Source organism: Nerophis ophidion, linkage group LG03, assembly GCF_033978795.1.
Source record: "Nerophis ophidion isolate RoL-2023_Sa linkage group LG03, RoL_Noph_v1.0, whole genome shotgun sequence".
NCBI lineage: Eukaryota > Metazoa > Chordata > Actinopteri > Syngnathiformes > Syngnathidae > Nerophis > Nerophis ophidion.
The window spans coordinates 75,046,402-75,066,495 of NC_084613.1; the positions used below are offsets into that span (position 1 = coordinate 75,046,402).

A 20,094-nucleotide genomic window follows, 5' to 3' on the forward strand; every position below is an offset into this window, starting at 1 on the left:
GGGGCCAGGCCCATTGTTTAGGACTCCTCCTGGCGGGCCTGCTACAGGGTTATGCGGTCGCACAACGTCGCCCCAGAATTAGTCCCGCTTGGGGCGTCATTTAATGCGGGGCCTGGGGTCCGGCATCAGGTGAATATGCCTTTAATGAAGCGGCAAACGTGAATCAGAAAAGATCTCTGTAGATTTAGTGAGTTCAAAGGGATCCTAATAACTCTGACCCTTTTCTACCTTATATTCATGCGTAGCACAGAAAACAGATCACAGTATTATTTGGGAAACAGCTCAGGTTTGTGTGAAAGAAATTGCATCTTTAAAGGGGAAGTGCGCTTTTTGGAATTTTGCCTATCATTCACAATCATTCAGACAAGAACACTCGTGTGTTATTTTTTAAATCATTTTAAAGATGATTAAAACACTTAAAAGATGTGGCTAATGGGAGTCACAGTTGTAACCTTCAAAGTCCTTTAAGGCTTTGTCTACACTAAGCCGGATAACTCCTTAAACAAATAATTATTTAGCCTAAGCCCCGTTTCAGCCACACTAAACTATCGTTTAAGGTCCTCCTCCTCGGGCAATTTTTTACATGGCTAAGTGCGCCGTGTATTTCTTGAATCTCCGGCTCTTAGCTTTGTATGGACTCATTGATCGTTTACAAACTGAGTTCGGACAGGAAGTGACGCCGGATAGACCACACTCCACACAGGAAGTGACGTCAGAAATAACGCGCCCCAGACAGATTCATAATAAAAGGGTTTCGTAGCTCGAAGCTAACCACTGGAAATATGGAGGCGAGTCATCCAGACATGCTGTGTTTCTCTTTCCGTCTGTACAGACGCTTTTGGAAATCACACATGAATACGTTAAGAGAAAGCGATTGCAGCTATTTCGGATACAACTCTTCTCAGACGGCAAGAGAACTTTCGAATGTCCAGGTCAGCTGTGATTCCACTTCAACTTTGTCCATTTGTCAAAGGAGAGTCAACAAGAATGTGGGCTCCGGTTGATGTATTCCCTGGCCGTCGAGGGAAGACTATGGAAAACGGCAAATGGTTTTGGACTGGCAAAGCAAACTGTATCAGTCATTGTCCGCCATGTATGTCGCGGACTCAACGTCTAGGTCCAGAGTTTGCACAGTCAGCAAAAACTAATCCATCCATCCATCCATTTTCTACCGCTTATTCCCTTTCGGGGTCGCGGGGGGCGCTGGCGCCTATCTCAGCTACAATCGGGCAGAAGGCAGGGTACACCCTGGACAAGTCGCCACCTCATCGCAGGGCCAACACAGATAGACAGACAACATTCACACACTAGGGCCAATTTAGTGTTGCCAATCAACCTATCCCCAGGTGCATGTCTTTGGAAGTGGGAGGAAGCCGGAGTACCCGGAGGGAACCCACGCATTCACGGGGAGAACATGCAAACTCCACACAGAAAGATCCCAAGCCTGGATTTGAACCCAGGACTGCAGGAACTTCGTATTGTGAGGCAGACGCACTAACCCCTCTGCCACCGTGAAGCCTAATGGACAATGAATATGAAAGCAAAAGAGTGAGGAGTGTCCTGACCAGAAATCTAGATCCCTTATTTGATTGATGTAAAATGTTCTTTATCACATTGTGTACTTTAACGTGTGTTGCGATCTGCTGCTCAGATCTACACTATTTATTTTTCCATTTTGTATATTTCTCCGACTCCTTATTTCCTGTTTGCTTTGTCACCATGGTCACTCATCAGTCCACCTGCTAGTCTCGCCCCGCACACCTGCTACTAATTATCACCCTCCTATTTAAGCCAGTCTTCTCTGTTGATTCGGTCTGGGTTCATAGTTTGCTTTCACGCCACTGTACGTCTGGATTTTGATCATTTGCTTTCTCGCAAGTATTTCTATTCTCGCTAGCTTCTCACGCTAAGCCACTTGTTTTGTCCAGTTTACATACTGATGATTTGTTTTCTCTTTTGTGCCAACGTGCTATTTAAGTCTGTCTATTTTTACTTCCTAATTTTCATACTAGCGTTTTTGGTTTGCCTTTTTATTAGCTCCAGTATTTCTGTTCAGAGCTCCCTTTTTGTAAAATAAATATTTTAAGATCCTACCTTTTGTTGTGTTCACGTCAACGCATCTTCGAGGGAATCGAACCCGGCATCACAATGCCCACCAGTCCTCACAACGTGTTTATTAAAGATTTGATTAATTTATAATAGTTCAGGTGTGATTTACTACAATAGGGCCCCACAGCCCACTGGATTCCAGTTAATTAAAATACCACGACACTGTATATTCTTCAGATACGTTAAATCTAAGAACTTGCACACAAAGCAACACTGGAGGTGACTATGACGTGCTCATTTTCCTTCAATGCCTATTAGGTCGTGTTGCGCCGGCTGACGGAGGGGGAAGGGGGTCGGGGGTCTTAAACGACCATTGTGTGTGTTTGTGGACAAGGATAAGGTTAGGTGAGATATACCCTGGATAACTTTAGCCGGCTTACTGTAGAAGGAGCCTAAATCACCTTCAAAACTCTCCAGTAACATTCTTATGCACGCTGCAATTCTATATACTGTGTAATGTAGTAACAGATGCGTTCATAACAATATGTAATATGTGCATTATTTATCGTATTTTGATAATTTTAGTCAATCCGTACTGATTTTTTCCGCGCGTTGATTTCTGTTTCCATAGAAGCGCACGTCTGCCCTCCAGGAATATGTGTGTTCCTACTTCTGGTACCAAACACGAGTGTGTGTTCCAATCATGACCGACTTGGTAACAGACAACGAAGACGCCTATTTTTGGACAAATGAAGATTTACAACCTTGGAATTGGGGGTTAAATCACCAAAAATGATTCCCACTGCACCCCTCACCTCCCTGGGGGGTGAACATGGGGATGGGTCGAACGCAGAGGACACATTTCAACACCTAGTGTGTGTGTGACAATCATTGGTACTTTAACTTAAAAAAATAAATAAAAATCATAGTTGTTCCTCGCAGAACGAAAAGGGCTTAGAAAAAGAGAATGAGGGGTAAGTCTATGTGTGCGTTAATGGGCACATGCTTGTGCTGGACAGCTGAAATGAGGAAGTTTTCCTCCTCCATCCATCCATCCATCCATTTTCTGCTGCTTATTCCCTTTCGGGGTCGCAGGGGGCGCTGGCGCCTATCTCAGCTACAGTAAAAAAAAGTTATCTCCCATCACAATTGGAGACTTTCTGCAGCGGGAGGTTGGCTTTCTCAATCTGTGGGGCGGCATAGCTCAGTTGGTAGAGTGGCCATGCTAGCAACTTGAGTGTTCCAGGTTCGATTCCCGCCTCCGCCGTCCTAGTTACTGCTGTTGTGTCCTTGGGCAAGACACTTCACCCACCTGCTCCCAGTTCCACCCACACTGGTTTAAATGTAACTTAGATATTGGGTTTCACTATGTAAAGCGCTTTGAGTCGCTAGAGAAAAGCGCTATATAAATGTAACTCATTTCACTTCACACTTCAATCTCTTCAATGCAAGCAAGCACAAAATGGCTGCCGGCGGGACACACAATGATTGTATGCAGCGTTCGTACTACTGTTGTCCCGATACCAACATTTTTATTTCTATCCTTTTTGGTACATTTCTAAATGAAGGGGACCACAAAAAAATTGCATTATTGGATTTATTTTAACAAAAAGATCTTACGGTACATTAAACATGTTTCTTATTGCAAAGTTTGTCCTTAAATAAAATAGTGAACATACTGGACAACTTGTCTTTTGGTAGTAAGTAAACAAACAAAGGCTCCTAATTAGTCCGCTGACATGCAGTAACATGTTGTCTTTTTCCCTGCTATTATTTTGTAAAATCTATTAAGGACAAGTGGTAGAAAAGGAATTATTCATCTACTTGTTCACTTACTGTTAATGTTTGCTTACTTTCTTTTTCAACATGTTATATCTACACTTCTGTTAAAATGTAATAATCACTTATTCTTCTGTTGTTTGAGAGACGAACAGTAGAAAATGGAAGGTTGTTTGATACTTTACATTATTTTTGGATGATACCACAAATTTGGGTGTCAACCCGATACCAAGTCGTTACAGGAAGTGAAGTGAAGTGAAGTGAATTATATTTATATAGCGCTTTTCTCTAGAGACTCAAAGCGCTTTACATCGTGAAACCCAATATCTAAGTTACATTTAAACCAGTGTGGGTGGCACTGGGAGCCACGGGTAAAGTGTCTTGCCCAAGGACACAACGGCAGTGACTAGGATGGCGGAAGCGGGAATCGAACCTGCAACCCTCAAGTTGCTGGCACGGCCACTCTACCAACCGAGCTATACCGCCCCGGATCATACATTTAAACCAGTGTGGGTGGCACTGGGAGCACGCGGGTAAAGGGTCTTGCCCAAGGACACAATGGTAGTGACTAGGATGGCGGAAGCGGGAATCGAACCTGCAACCCTCAAGTTGCTGGCACGGCCACTCTACCAACCGAGCTATACCGCCCCGGATCATACATTGGTCATATTCAAAGTCCTCATGTGTGCTTGGACATATTTCCTGAGTTTATAAACATAATATATTTAAAAAAACAAAACAAAAGAAGATGTGATGCCTAAAAATATTGATGTACGTAATCATAGTAATATCGACTAGATACGCTACTGTACTTGGTATCATTACAGTGGTGTAGATCCACCCATGGGACCGGTACTTTTCAGAGGAGGTATAGTACCGAATATGATTCATTAGTATCGCGGTACTATACTAATACCGGTATGCCGTACAACCCTAGTTCGTACACATACAAATGGTTCACACATTTGGCTCGGCACACAAGTTTGTATACCGATAAGTTAGCCAATAGACCGGTTCGTAAATCGAGGTTCCACTGTAGGTTCGAACTATACTCAACTCTGTATTAGCTACAGCAGAGAATGCATGTGCATGTATGAGCCACTCTGCCCCACAACAAGAGGATAGAGAACAATAAGGCGCTTATTGACTTCAGTGTCAAACTGCAATGGCGGACTCTCGTAAAGCTTTTTGGGTAAATTTATATTATAAATGGATAATCCGCTGAGGTCACTGATGGGGAAAAAACGTCACAATTGGGACAAATTCCAATCTGCTTGTTTGGAGGAAGTATGAAAGATGGTAAGATTGTTTTCTGAATCTCTCTGTCATGCCTCCATGTTTTTTTTTTTTTTAATTTTCGGGCCTTATGCAGATCCCAAATACACAAAAACAGGTACAAACAGGTGAGAAATGTTAGTTTTGCATCATAGGTCTCCTTTAAGGTTGTGTATGGGGGTTCCACTACTCTATATATAGAATGACTTCCACATCAGAATTAGCTACCCTGTCATTCCTACTTGTCTCCCACTCAAGGCCGCTGTTACAGTGACGAAAACCTCCAAGAATAACCATTTTCCTAAGCTGCTTCTCAAACGACTGGTCCAGTTTCAACAGTCTCCAGCACAAAGATATGCGATTTATGTGGCTTGTTGTCGTTGGCATCGGCCGTAAGAAGTTGGCCTGCCACATTTTAAGGCTGCATAATGTCATCTCACCAGAGCCAGGAAAGAGAGTAGCCGTGTAATTGACTGAGGCCACGTCCCAACCTCAAAGTCCTGAATCCCTGCAGTTTTCCGCCTGAGCAAATGATCTCACTCAATACCCTCGTCCTATCTTTTATCCCTTTTTTTTTTTTTTTCGTCCGTCCTCATCCCACTCCCTAATTTGACTCTTTAGGAAGTGACAGTTGCATTTAGGCAAAGGGTTATCATTGCATTAGAAGAGAGCGCCGGCCCCCCCAGGCTTACCTCGAATTACATGACAGTGCCTGCAGCCCCCTCAGCTCCTCTGCCGGGCTGCAATGCTATCAGTCCAACTTAATTACTGTCACCGGCCAGTAAAATTGACTGTAATGTTTAATCCATTCTTGCTTACATAATGAAACACACCGAAACCAGGTGCCTTAAAATGTTTAGTTTTTTTAGACCTTTAATTATCAGTGTGCGTTCCACTCCTTCTTTTTAACCAGAACACAATGTATTTGCACCCAAACCAGGATAAAAACACATACTACATATTTTATCTGATTAACAGGCATGCCTACTTAGAGTTTGTGTGCGTGCGTGCGTGTGCGTGCGTGCGTGTGTGTGTGTGCGTGTGTGTGTGTGTGTGCGTGTGTGTGTGCGTGCGTGTGTGTTAGTGTGCAGCCTTGCATCAGGCCTCAGGCAGGGCATGGATTTCATTTAGGAAAGTATCAAAGGTTTACACGCTGCTCGCTTTAATCAGCATGTTTATCAGGCAGAGAAAAATTGCAGGAAGCGAGCGCCGGGTGGAAGAGGGAGGAGGAGGGCTGGGAGGGTTATCTTAAGGACCAGTAGCCAGGGAAATTGATAATGTCTACAAGGTAATTTACTGGAGACCGCTCCATCCCTGCTCGCCCCGGCCTGGCATTCTAATTACAACCCGTGTAATGTTCTAATGAATTTGCAGGTGTGTGTCGGTGGAGGCACAGCGTGTGTGTGTGTGTGTGTGTTCTTGTATTTCTACCCTTCTTGAGACATCAACAATACCTTCCATATGAGGACCGGTGAACAAGTTAGGACATAAATCATCTAATTGCATCTAATAGAGAATGTCTCATTTGCACCCCTGGTGGTGAAATCTGTCAAAAGTAGGGTGGTCCCAAAAAGGAGGGATTTTTCCAATTGACTGTTTGTCGGTTTTAAATGTGCTCCCCCTCTGGTCAACATATGAAATAACAAGTGTGTGTAAGAAATTGAAATCCGCTCCCTTTGCCTCAAAATTTATTGAAAAAAAACAACTAATAAATAGGTATTTAGAGGCATATTGTAATAACTTTAAGTAAAGTATGAAGATTAAAAACAATTACAAAAAAAAAGAAAATAACTAAAAGTTTAGGTTTTTTACATTTGCATAGTTTGTATATATTATTAACGTTGTAAATACAAATCTTTTTGTATCTAGAAAGGGTGGACCGAAGGAGGTAGGCATTTTTTGGAAGTCTGACGAAGGCAACAAATACAATAATGTGTGTGTGTGTGTGTGTGTGTGTGTGTGTGTGTGTGTGTGTGTGTGTGTGTGTGTGTGTGTGTGTGTGTGCCAACTTCACTGGTTTTGGGTTTAATACATTGTGGGTGCCTCTAATCTTGAAAGTGCAGCAAGCAAGTAAGAGTGATGCTGGATTTTCTTCACGTTCGATGGTGAACATCATTTCAAAGCCTAATTTTAAATTTACAAGTCACCTTTAATAACAGCAGACCATACTAGTCACTCCACCTCCAGCTTGCTGACTTACGTCCGATTCAAAATGGAGCTCTCTGCCCCTAATTGGATCTAATGTACATCTTGCAGTATTAAAAAGTATTCCGAAAAATGACAATGTGGTTAAAATGTACACTCGCTTAATAATTGTGCATTGTATAAAAAAGTAACTTTGCGTTTAAAAATTCCTTTCATCCTCTCCACAGGAAAAAGAAGGTGTTGAGGCTGTGTCTGCAGGAGCTATTCTTTCTGATTACCAGCGGGTCCGTGTTGAAAATGTGTAAGTCCTATACGATGCACACAGCATTTTTGTTTTTATAATAACTTATCTGGGTCTGAAGCTCAACACCTGCATTTTGACTTACTTATGACTGAAGTCCTTCTGGCTTTTTACTTTCCCCTGACCCCCAACACTCCCACAGGTGTCTGCGTCTTGGTTTGCAGCCTCTAGCCTACCTATGGCGCCGAGACCAGGAGTCGCTGCTCGCTGAGATGATATCATCTGACCTCCACGCCATCCTGATCAAAGTTGCCGCCTTTGGTGAGTCCGCCTCCGCACTGGTCAGCCATTTCCCCTTTCTCCTTTAAGGAGGTGTTCTTAAGTACTTTTTTGTCACTGGAATGGAAAGACATGTAGATCAGTGATAGAAAAGCAGGCAGGCTAAAAAGAAGAATAATGCCCCTAATCATGAATCTGTGGCTTAGTGGCAGTGTTGAGACGTGCGCCAGAGGCAAAGGTATTGAAGCAGAGAACAATGTGAGGAGATAAGACGCGCCGAGGGATGGAGGGGCGTGTAAAGAGCACGCGGCGCTATTGTGCACAACGTGAGGTGAGGCTGGCTGGTTTGGCAGCTGAGAAGTAATCAGCGTTGATTGCCCGCTCCTCACCGTCACATTCAAGCTGTCAATAAGCGACGCATGTCCCTCGATGTGTCTCAGTAAAGCGATGTTTCGCACTAAAAATGAGCACTCGTTTACGTCGCTCGAGTTCTTCCGTGCCGAAGTTAATGCGGCGTAACCTGCGCCCTACCTGCCTGTTTTGGAGCCTGAGGGCAAGGAGATCAGATGACGGAGAATGTTAAGGGGAAAAAACTTTTCTTGGGCGCAAAATGGTTCAAATGTTCAATGCGATGCTTTTAGAAAGACTTTTCAGCAAGAAACTATAATTACACTTAAAGGGGAACATTATCACCAAACCTATGCAACCTATGCATTATTGTCACATCGGTGACAATAATGACCCAGTGGGACGTCGGTGACAATGATGACTATGAGAACATGATACTGTGAAAGATCAATCCATAATGGATCCAACACAGTCGCGAGAGTCCAGTCCAAAGCGGATCCAACACAGCAGCGAGAGTCCCGTTCACAGCGGAGCCAGCAGGAAACCATCCCAAGCGGAGGCTGATAAAGATTTGACAGTTTCCTCGCTTTTTAAAACTTGTCTTCTTTTTGTTTGATAAATGTGTAGTGGGAGGACGTTTTTGTGAAAAAAATACTCAAGTTTTTGAATATATCAATAGAAAATAATAATACCTTATTTTTCGGACTATAAGTGGCAGTTTTTTTTCATAGTTTGGCCAGGGGTGCGACTTATATTCAGGAACGACTCATGTGTGAAATTATTAACAAATTACCGTAAAATATCAAAAAATATTATTTAGCTCAATCACATAAGAGACTAGACCAGGGGTAGGGAACCGATGGCTCTAGAGCCAGATGTGGCTCTTTTGATGACTGCACCTGGCTCTCAGATAAATCTTAGCTGACATTGCTTAACACGGTAAGTAATGAATAATTACGCTGGTAATCACAGTGTCAAAAATAACGTTCAAATTACAAAACATTCTCATGCATTTTAATCCAGCCTTCCGGTTTCTACCGCACCTGTTCAAGAAGTCACGTTAATGGTAAAAAGTATTTTATTTACCGTTGGTTAGCTTCAGAATAACAATGTTATTAAAAAGAATAAGGGACTTGTTATACTCTAAAAATGTTGGTCTTACTTAAAAATTCACGCATTTAGTTGTATTCAGTCTTAAAAAAATTATTATATGGCTCTCACGGAAATACTTTTTAAAATATTTGGCTTGTATGGCTCTCTCAGCCAAAAAGGTTCCCGACCACTGGACTAGACGTATAAGATTTCATGGGATTTAGCGATTAGGAGTGACAGATTGTTTGGTAAACGTATAGCATGTTCTATATGTTATAGTTATTTGAGTGACTCTTACCATAATATGTTACATTTCCATACCAGGCACCTTCTCAGTTGGTTATTTATGCGTCATATAACGTACACTTATTCAGCCTGTTGTTCACTATTCTTTATTTATTTTAAATTGCCTTTCAAATGTCTATTCTGGGTGTTTGATTTTATCAAATAAATTTCCCCCCAAAATGCGACTTATACTCTAGTACGACTCATATAGTTTTTTTTTCCTTCTTTATTATGCATTTTCGGCCGGTGCGACATTTACTCCAGTTTTAAAAAAGACTGATTTATCGATTGTTGATCCTCAGATCATATGTATATATATATATATATATATATATATATATATATATATACATATATATATATATATATATATATATATATATATATATATATATATATATATATATATATATATATATATATATATATATATATATATATATATATATATATATACACACACACACACATACAAACTTACTACATTTTTGGTAAGCATTTGCTTTAAAAAAAGAAAAAAAGAGTTCAACACAGCTGAAGTAACTCATTCAGTCACCTGGTAACCCTGCTTTCTGTACCACAAACTCAACTAAAAAGCAAATTCTCAGCATTTCTAAGAGATTATAATTAAAAAGGAAAATCACCTCGGGTGTGTTTTCAGCGTGTAACTCGGCCTCCCACAGTATAAGCTATTGTGTGTGTCTGCGTGTGTATGTGTGTACGTGCGTGGGTGTGTTGTGGCTACAGGTAAAAAAGAGAAGATCTTATCGCTGCGTCCCTCCGCCTCACTGACTCCTCACCTGTCCCGCGGCACTGGTAATTAGAAAGGAGACTATGGAATAGGGCCGCGAGCACCCAGGGGCTCTTTAGGCCATCCTCCTTATAATTGCATCTTTGTCGGGAGCAGGTCTGAGCAGTGGGGAGATTGTATGACTCCAATACGGCATACCTGGTGGCCTTTTTTAGTTTGTGTGTGTGCGTGCGTGCGTGAGTGTGTTAGCAAAAGACACAAACTTGAAGGGATTTACCTTATGAAGGAACAAAAACAAGGTGTGGAGGTCATAGGTTAAGTCCCCCAATGAAATGACAGCCAAACAGCTTATGACGTTCTGTCATAATAACAGAAAGAAATGGCTTCCTATAGGCCCTCGTCACCCTCGCTCTTCCTGGCAAGTCAATAAAGATTAATATTCCCTCGTTTGCTGCTCAGGAAGATAGGTGGAAATTAGACGTAAATGGATAAAGTATCTTTTTCTTAAGGGAGAGGATATAGCCTGATGACAAATCCCCGTAGTGAAAAGACAGCTGTCCAAATGCGGGATAATCCTCTAAGTGAATTCTCTGCAAGTTTGAAATCTGCACTGATGGCAGCTTAATACCTTGTAACAGAAGAAAATGTTGTCTTTGCCACATTGCAAACGTGTGTGTTTTCTTGTGGCTTTTTGAAAGAAAATGTACAAAAATCTACTAAACTAACCATAGTGCCACTGTGCCTGTGCACGCTCTGTGTATGTCCTCCTGGGAAGTCTTTGTTAGGGATGTTTACCTTTTATGTTGAACCGAAACAGCACCAATTCCCAGATACTAAACCAGGGTTAGGGAACCTATGGCTCTAGAGCCAGATGTGGCTCTTTTTATGACTACATCTGGCTCTCAGATACATCATAGCTGACATTGCTTAACACCAGACCTGGGCAAATTAGGCCCGGGGGCCACATGCGTTATGCTTTTTAATCAGGCCCACCGGACATTCCCAAATAATTTTTTAAAATCTTCAAGATGGAAATTGTAGCTGCCATCATGATGTGCAGTGATGTTTTCTAATGACCGTGAATCTTGAACTATACAAAGTAATTCAATAGTTGAAATCTGCTCTTTTGCATGATATACTAGTTACTATGGTAATATAATTAGTTACTATGCTAATCTAATTTGGTACTATGGTAATCTAAGTCACGGCAGCTCTGACGAGGCCCCAAGCAGTGTGGGTGGTGAGCGTTTCCACAGAGTGTTTCCAGAGCAGTCAACCAGAAATGCGGGTGTCAGGGACAGATCCGGAAATACATTTTTACAACAAAGTTCTAAAGCTTAGTGATATATAAAAGATATATCAGATTGTAAGTGAGGTTTTTTTCCCCCTCACTTTCATATTTTGTTGTGTTTGTTGCACTTTTGTTGTGTTTTGCTTGATTGTAAAACATGTCGATCGAAAGGTGGTGTTGTCAATATTCAGTGTTTTATCGCTCATGGTTAAAATTGTAAATCCCACATTCTTTATTTTCATGTACATTCTGAGTGTCTCGTTCAGTGAAAAAAATGTGAAATTCCATTCTGTTTTTAAGAGAGTCTCTCATAACTTTTTTAGCATTCAATCAGACATTATTTTGAGTTTTTGTATTAGTGTTCCTAAAAATCAGATTTACCGGCCCCCCAGACACTTTTTTTTCTCTAAATTTGGCCCCAAGTTAAAATAATTGCCCAGGCCTCCCTAACACGATTAGTAATAAATAATTCAGCTGGTAATCAGTGTTAAAAATAACGTACAACATATAAAACAGTCTCATGCATTTTAATCCATCCATCCGTTTTCTACCGCACCTGTTCAAGAAGTCGCATCAATAGTAAGAAGTATTTTATTTATTATTGGTTAGCTTCAGAATAAAAATGTTATAAAAAAAAAAAGACTTATTTTACTCTAAAAATGTTGGTCTTTCTTAAAAAATGCATGCATTTAGTTGTATTCAGTGTTAAAAGATATTATATGTCTCTCATGGAAATACAGTTTGAAATATTTGGCTTTCATGGCTCTCTCAGCCAAAAAGGTTCCCGACCCCTGTACTAAACCGTACCAATTTTCGGTATCTTTGTGTGTATATTTAACACTGATTTGTCAGTGATTCTGTTCATAACCTTTATGGACAGAATTTCTAGGCGCAGTCAGGGCGTTAAGGTTATTTGGTTTGGTGGCTGCAGGATTAGGTTTCTGCTTTTTGCAGATGATGTGATGACTTAATCTGGCCAGGATCTTCAGCTCTCACTGGATCGGTTCGCAGCAGAGTGTGAAGCGACTAGGATGGAATCAGCACCTTCATGTCTGAGTCCATGGTTCTCGCCCGGAAGAGGGTGGAGTGCCATCTCCAGGTTAGGGAGGAGATCTTGCCCCAAGTAAAGGAGTTCAAGTACCTCGGAGTCTTGTTTAGGAGAGAGGGAAGAGTGGATCGTGAGATCGACAGGCGGATCGGTGCGGCGTCTTCAGTAATGCGGACGCTGTATCGAACCGTTGTCGTGAAGAAAGAGCAGAGCCGGAAGGCAGAGCTCTCAATTTACTCACCTATGGTCATGAGCGTTGGATTATGACCGAAAGGACAAGGTCACGGGTACAAGCGGCCGAAATGAGCTTCCTCCGCCGGGTGGCGGGGCTCTCCCTTAGAGATAGGGTGAGAAGCTCTGTCATCCGAGAGGAACTCAAAGTAAAGCTGCTGCTCCTCCACATCGAGAGGAGCCAGATGAGGTGGTTCGGGCATCTGTTCAGGATGCCACCTGAACGCCTCCCTCGGAAGGTGTTTAGGGAACGTCTGACCGGTAGGAGGCCACGGGGAAGACCCAGGACAAGTTGGGAAGACTATGTCTCCCGTTTGGCCTGGGAATGCCTTGGGATCCCCCGGGAGGAGCTGGACGAAGTGGCTGGGGAGAGGGGAGTATGGGCTTCCCTGCTTAGGCTGCTGCACCCGCGACCTGACCTTGGATAAGCGGGATAAGATGGATTGATAGATGGCATTAAACACTGATCTGATAATAATAAATGCTTTCCAGTTGTTATATCTTGTTTCACTACACTTCTGGTTCTCTTAGGGGCGGTATAGCTCAGATGGATAGGGTGGCGGTGCCAGCAATTTGAGGGTTCCAGGTTCAATCCCCGCTTCTGCCATCCTAGTCACTGCCGTTGTGTACTTGGGCATGACATTTTACGCACCTTCTCCCAGTGCCACCCACAATGGTTGAAATGTAACTTAGATATTGGGTTTCACTATGTAAAATGGGCTTTGAGTCACGAGAGAAAAGCGCTATATAAATATAATTCACTTCACTTCACTCTTTTGCTAATGTGCATCAATGTCTGCTTGTCCAAGATGCGATGCCTTTGTGAGGAAATACTCTTTGCCTTTAAATTGAATGTGCCAGTCTTGTCTTTTGTTAAGTCATACAAAGTGTTTATACCAGGGGTCTCAAACTCAATTTACCTGGGAGCCACTGGATGCAGAAATTGGGTGAGGCTGGGTCGCGGGGGTGTATAATGTAGCCCGGAAGAGTTAGAACTGCATAGGATTCTGGGTATTTGTTCTGTTGTGTTTATGTTGTGTTACGGTGCAGATGTTCTCCCAAAATGTGTTTGTCATTCTTGTATGGTGTGGGTCACGGTGTGGCACATATTTGTAACAGTGTTAAAGTTTTTTTTACGGCCACTCTGTGTGACCGGTGTAGCTGTTGATCAAATATGTCTTGCAATAACTCACGTGCGTCTTACATAGCGAGGTACGACATAAACTTGGGCTTGCACGCTGTTAGTGCAGGATGTAGGTGGCGCTAAAGACAGTGTCATCATGGCACCTCCTGAATATTGTTGGTAGGGAGAAAATCGACAGGAATTCTAGAGGATGGGTGCCCTGATTTTCTGGGGTTTCCCGGTGAAAATTGTCAAGCGCCGATCATATTAATATATCGGGCCGCACTATCATTAAATTGTCCTATCAAGTTGCGGGCCGCTAATTAACGTCTCGCGGGCCGCATGTTTGAGACCCCTGGTTTATACTGTAAGTATTGTACTTATTACACACAATAGCTGTTTGATTGTAACGTGCATCTTAGTTGTAGTTTACTAAAGTTCTGAAGAGAGCCGAGAGAGTCTCTCCTAGGCTGCCCAACTAGATGTAAATGATGAATGGACATTTGAAATTTTTTTTACCTTTATTGAAGACTCTAATGGTGAAGCGGGAGATGAGGAAGGGGAGCTGCATTAAAGTTAAAGTACCACTGATAGTCATCCACACACTAGGTGTGGTAAAATGTATCTTCTGCATTTGACCCATCCCGATGTTCACCCTCTGGGAGGTCAGGGGAGCAGTGAGCACAAAGTGGTGGCCGGGCTCGGAAATCCTTTTTGGTGATTTATCTCCCAATTCCAACCCTTGATGCAAAGTGCCAAGCAAGGAGGTAATGGGTCCCATTTCTATAGTCTTTGGTATGACTGGGCCGGGGTTTGAACTCATGAGCTCTCAGGGCGGACACTAACCACAAGGCCACTGTGCAGGTATAACACCATCTTTGTACTTTATTACAATTTCCTTCTTCATTTCAATATTGTTTTTCTTTTAATGGAAATGCTGGCACTTACAACTTTATCTGGTCCTATGGTGGCTTATTTTGCAGTCTTGCGCAATAAAAAAAAAAGTGCAGAGACATAGTCATTAATGAAATTCTGCAGAATGATGCACGGGCAAACCAACTACTTTTGTTAAACCGTACAAAAACCGGGATGGCATTTGGCGACATTTTTTGATGAAAACCAAATTATACGAAACGAAGACTGTTTTCTATGTTGTTTCTGGCAAAGTAACCATTTCCTTGAGGTTTTAGTTGTAAATTGCACTAAAAGTTCAGCATGAAATGACAAAATGGGCTTTTGTTCTAGTACTGTAAAAGGAATACTAGTATAGCTGTCCAAAAGCTGTGCCAATTATCTTATTGTTGTCAAAAACATACTGTCAGCAGGAAATTGGATGTTTTACCACTAAAATAATAGCAAACGATATAGATCGTTATTTTCATAATATTTCAATACGCAGCACGACATTTTTTAACAATTTTATACCGAATCCTACTACAAATATAATCAGAAAACTCTTTGATCTATACAAGACCTCAAAGGAGGTATAGGGGAACTTCTGAAGTCCAAGTGGAATTGTACCAAGATTTCTGGCTATAAATCAGCCATGAAACTCATGCATGATGTCACACGAGACGTCAGCATACCTCTTTAAAGCTCAGTTCAGAGAGCACAAAAGGGTTTCTGGAACATTTTTGCAATTTGAAAAAACAGAAGAAAACCAACTTGGAAGAGTTTTGTGAATTACCACTTTTGTTACGAAAAATTGTTTTGTATGTATAAAGATTGTAGTTAGCATATTTATACACTCAAAGATTCTCGGTCTCGAGAATTGTCCTGCAAAGAATGAAAAGAAAGTTCTAAAGCTATTTGTGAGCGTTAATGACATAAATAAAAGATACATATTGTAAAAAATGCATGCTTGGTATCTCTCACCCCAGCACTGAGCTAATTGTCTATTCCGAAAGCCATTATCAAATATTTATGTAATTAGTTAATTGATTGAGTTGCGCAGGTGAGTGGAAGGTCACAGGTCCTTCAGTTAATTGGTCCTCAGCTCCAGAGATAATTGGCTTGTGTGAAATCAAAGCCCATATATATTTTTTTATTAGGCTGCCATCTTTTACTTTTCAGTTGATCATACTGTAGCCTTTCAGCTAGTCAGCGTAGTCCAATAGAACACTTCAAGTGTGATTCATGTTCAAGGAATTTCAAGAAGTGGTTGGAGGCGAAGTACATCAGTCAAGTTCTTTGTTTAACAAGTACAACAACTGATTGAATACATGACAAAAACAACAACGCTTGGACCAACATATCACAATTGACCTGTGTCTCAGTCAAACACACACAGTCAAAACAGCAGCTTTGAATTTGGGACAGGCTCTCCCTGAGAGAGCATGAGGAGGTTGAGTTGGGGTGGGGCGGGGTTGAGGTGGGAGGGGATAGCAGGGGGTGTATATTGTAGTGTCCCGGAAGAGTTAGTGCTGCAAGGGGTTCTGGGTATTTATTTTGTTGTGTTTATGTTGTGTTACGGTGCTGATGTTCTCCTGAAATGTGTTTGTCTTTCTTGTTTGGTGTGGGTTCACAGTGTGACGCATATTTGTAACAGTGTTAAAGTTGTTTATATGGCCACCCTCAGTGTGACCTGTATGGCTGTTGACCAAGTATAATTGCATTCACTTGTGTGTGTGAAAAAAGCCGTAGGTATTATGTGATTGGGCCGGCACGCAAAAGCAGTGCCTTTAAGGTTTATTGGCGCTCTGTACTTCTCCCTACATCCGTGTACCACTCCGTACAGCGGCATTTAAAAAAATCATACATTTTACTTTTTGAAACCGATACCAATAATTTCCGATATTAATTTTAGAGCATTTATCGGCCGATAATATCGGCAATCCGATATTACCGGACATCTCTAAAAATGATGGATTATTGAGGTTTACTAATCAATTTTATAATCGTCCATGTCCAAATTGTAATGCATCAAAGAATCGATTATTTCCCCCACCTCTACTAACTAGTGAAATTGGAAAATTCGCTACGCCAACTCGTGGTAGGGAGGCTCATAACACAATTTTCTGCTTGTAATCTAAAGCACAACAATTAATCGAGACATTTCTTGTATCCCCAAAAACTTTAATCTCGATGTACCACGCTATTTGTCTCCTTAATTGATTACAATATTTCAGATGGGCAAATTTTGTGGGTTATTTTCTAGCAATTTGCCAGATTTTTTTCCAACTCTTTTCTCCCGTCTTGATGATTTGAACATACTGAATTAATCCCGACACAAATTTTTCCTTCAGACTATGATTTCAAGATAAGAGCTTGACAAATGTTCCATATAACCTTAGACTTATCATCATTTGTCTCCGCTCCTCTTTCTTCCCGTCCGTTTATACTTTTCTCCATCACTAAGAAGATGGAAGATAGTGAGCAGCGATTGTTTTGAGTGTTGTTTAAAAAGCCCGAGCTGCTCACTTTACAAGAGAGCAGACGCTTATTCCCTCCATTTAGCGGCGGCAAAAAACGCTACACGTCACAAATCCAATTTGCTCTTCGATGGCGGTGGGGGATTAAAGCCGAGCTGTCAGCATGCGGCACCAGATCTCGAGACAAACCCCGCGGATGTTTGTGATAGCGCTCTCTTAGCTCGGCTCAGACATTATCTACCATCTCCAGGCTTTTAATCCAACATATATCAGAATACTCAAAAGCAGCTAAACATACAACTAGCTACTTACTTCACACAAATAAATGTCTGTTCAAGTTCGGGAAAAGGGCCGCCAAAATTATGAACGATTTCCTAATTTGAAAAGAAAAAGTGTCTAATATTTTATTAATAATGAACCATCACCATTATCAAGCATTTTTCCAGATAATCAAAGATTATGAGCGAATAAATAAACAGACTTTATCAAACCTATACAGTAAAAAATTTAACAATAATTTTAAAAATACTTTAAAGGGAAACTGTCTTTTTTTGGAATTTTCCTATCGTTCACAATCATTATGAGGGACATGATGATGGATGTTATTTTTATTTTTATTTTAGATAATCAAAGATTATGAGCGAATAAATGAATAGATAAACCGACTTTATCAAACCTATACAGGAAAAAATTTAACAATAATTAAAAAAATACTTTAAAGGTAAACTACACTTTTTTGGAATTTTCCTATCGTTCACAATCATTATGAGGGACATGATGATGGATGTTATTTTTATTTTTATTTTAGATAATCAAAGATTATGAGCGAATAAATGAATAAATCAACAAACATTATCAAACCTATACAGGAAAAAATGTAACAATAATTAAAAAAATACTTTAAAGGGAAACTGCCCTTTTTTGGAATTTTCCTATCGTTCACAATCATGAGAGACATGATGATGGATGTTATTTTTATTTTTATTTTTATTTTAAATATTAAATAAATGTGATCAAAGGTTTGCTTACAATAGAGTCTAAATAGTTTGTCTGCGTTAGCGCTTATAATAACAATATCACTAATACTTGGTTTGTATACAAATTAGGAAATATAAATGAATTATTGTTGGCAGTTTTTGAATGATTATTCATTGGATTTTATGGGCGAAAAAGAGGACCAACTAATTGGATTTTTATTTCTGAAGTTAGAATGCATTAAAAAATAAATCCGTCATGTCTTTCATAATGATTGTGAATGATAGGCGAAATAAAAAAAATGCAGTTACCCTTTAAGGTTGAAGCAGGTTGATTTAATTATTTTTAATTAATTAATTTTTTCTCAACCGCTAATGAGAATAATAAAATTGACCAAATTACAATTTACAAATGTATAAATACATTTTTTGGGATGTAACTGTATCAAACTCCATTCATTTTCTAACACTTATTCCCTTTGGGGTCGCGGGAGGCGCTGGTGCCTATCTCAGCTACAATCGGGCGGAAGGTGGCGTACACCCTGGACAAGTGGCCACCTCATGGCAGGGCCAACACAGATAGACAACATTCACACGCACATTCACACACTAGGGCCAATTTTTTTGTGTAGCCAATCAACCTATCCCCAGGTGCATGTCTTTGGAAATGGGGGGAAGCCGGAGTACTCGGAGGGAACCCACGCAGTCACGGGGAGGGCATGCAAACTCCACACAGAAAGATCCCGAGCCCGGGATTGAACCCAGGACTACTCAGGACCTTTGTATTGTGAGGCAGACGCACTAACACCTGTTCCACCGTGCTGCCCCTGTATCAAACTCTCACGGTACAATATCACGGTATTAAGGACAAGGTACAATATTATGGTAAACGTTAAAAAAAAAAAAAGACCTAAAAATGCAAGTGTGTAAAATGAAGTGGCAGGAATGTTTAGGATAAACACACTTACTGTAAGTGAAAACACACATAATGCAAAACTGTTCTAATCATATTTGGTACTGCAAGCATGTACAGTTGTAGTCAAACGTTTACATACTCTTGTAAAGAACATAATGTCATGGCTGTCTTGAGTTTCCAATCATTTCCACAGCTCTTATTTTTTTGTGATTGGAGCACATACTTGTTGGTCTCAAAAAACATTCATGAAGTTTGGTTCTTTTATTAATCTCTTTTAGATCTATTGAAAATGTGACCAAATCTGCTGGGTCAAAAGTATACATACAGCAATGTTAATATTTGGTTACATGTCCCTTGGCAAGTTTCACTGCAATAAGACGCTTTTGGCAGCCATCCACAAGCTTCTGGCAAGTTTCTGGTTGAACTTTTGACCACTCCTCTTGACAAAATGTGTGCAGTTCAGCTAAATTTGTTGGTTTTCTGACATAGACTTGTTTCTTCAGCATTACCCACATATTCAAGTCAGGACTTTGGGAAGGCAATTCTAAAACCTTAATTCTAGACTGATTTAGCCATCCCTTTACCATTTTTGACTTGTGTTTGGGGTCATTATTCTGTTGGAACACCCAACTGTGCCCAAACCCAACATTCGGGCTGATGATTTTAGGTTGTCCTGAAGAATTTGGAGGTCATCCTCCTTTTTCATTGTCCCATTTACTCTCTGTAAAGCACCAGTTCCATTGGCAGCAAAATAGGCCCAGAGTATAATACAACCATCACCATGCTTGACGGTAGGATGATGTTCCTGGGATTAAAGGCCTCACCGTTTCTCCTTCGAACATATTGTGGCCAAACAGCTCAATGTTTGTTTCACCTGACCACAGAACTTTCCTCCA

The 20,094-nt window shown here is 40.9% G+C and overlaps 1 protein-coding gene across 2 annotated transcripts in view; it reads left to right on the forward strand.

Annotated features, from left to right (window-relative positions):
• dph6 (diphthamine biosynthesis 6) overlaps nt 1-20,094 on the forward strand; it is a 200,469-nt gene that overhangs the window by 43,928 nt on the left and 136,447 nt on the right. For both annotated transcript variants that reach the window (XM_061896056.1, XM_061896057.1), the window contains 2 exons: nt 7,476-7,549; nt 7,692-7,810. In XM_061896056.1, the coding sequence (XP_061752040.1) occupies nt 7,476-7,549; nt 7,692-7,810 (193 nt within the window). The remainder of the gene's footprint in view (nt 1-7,475; nt 7,550-7,691; nt 7,811-20,094) is intronic.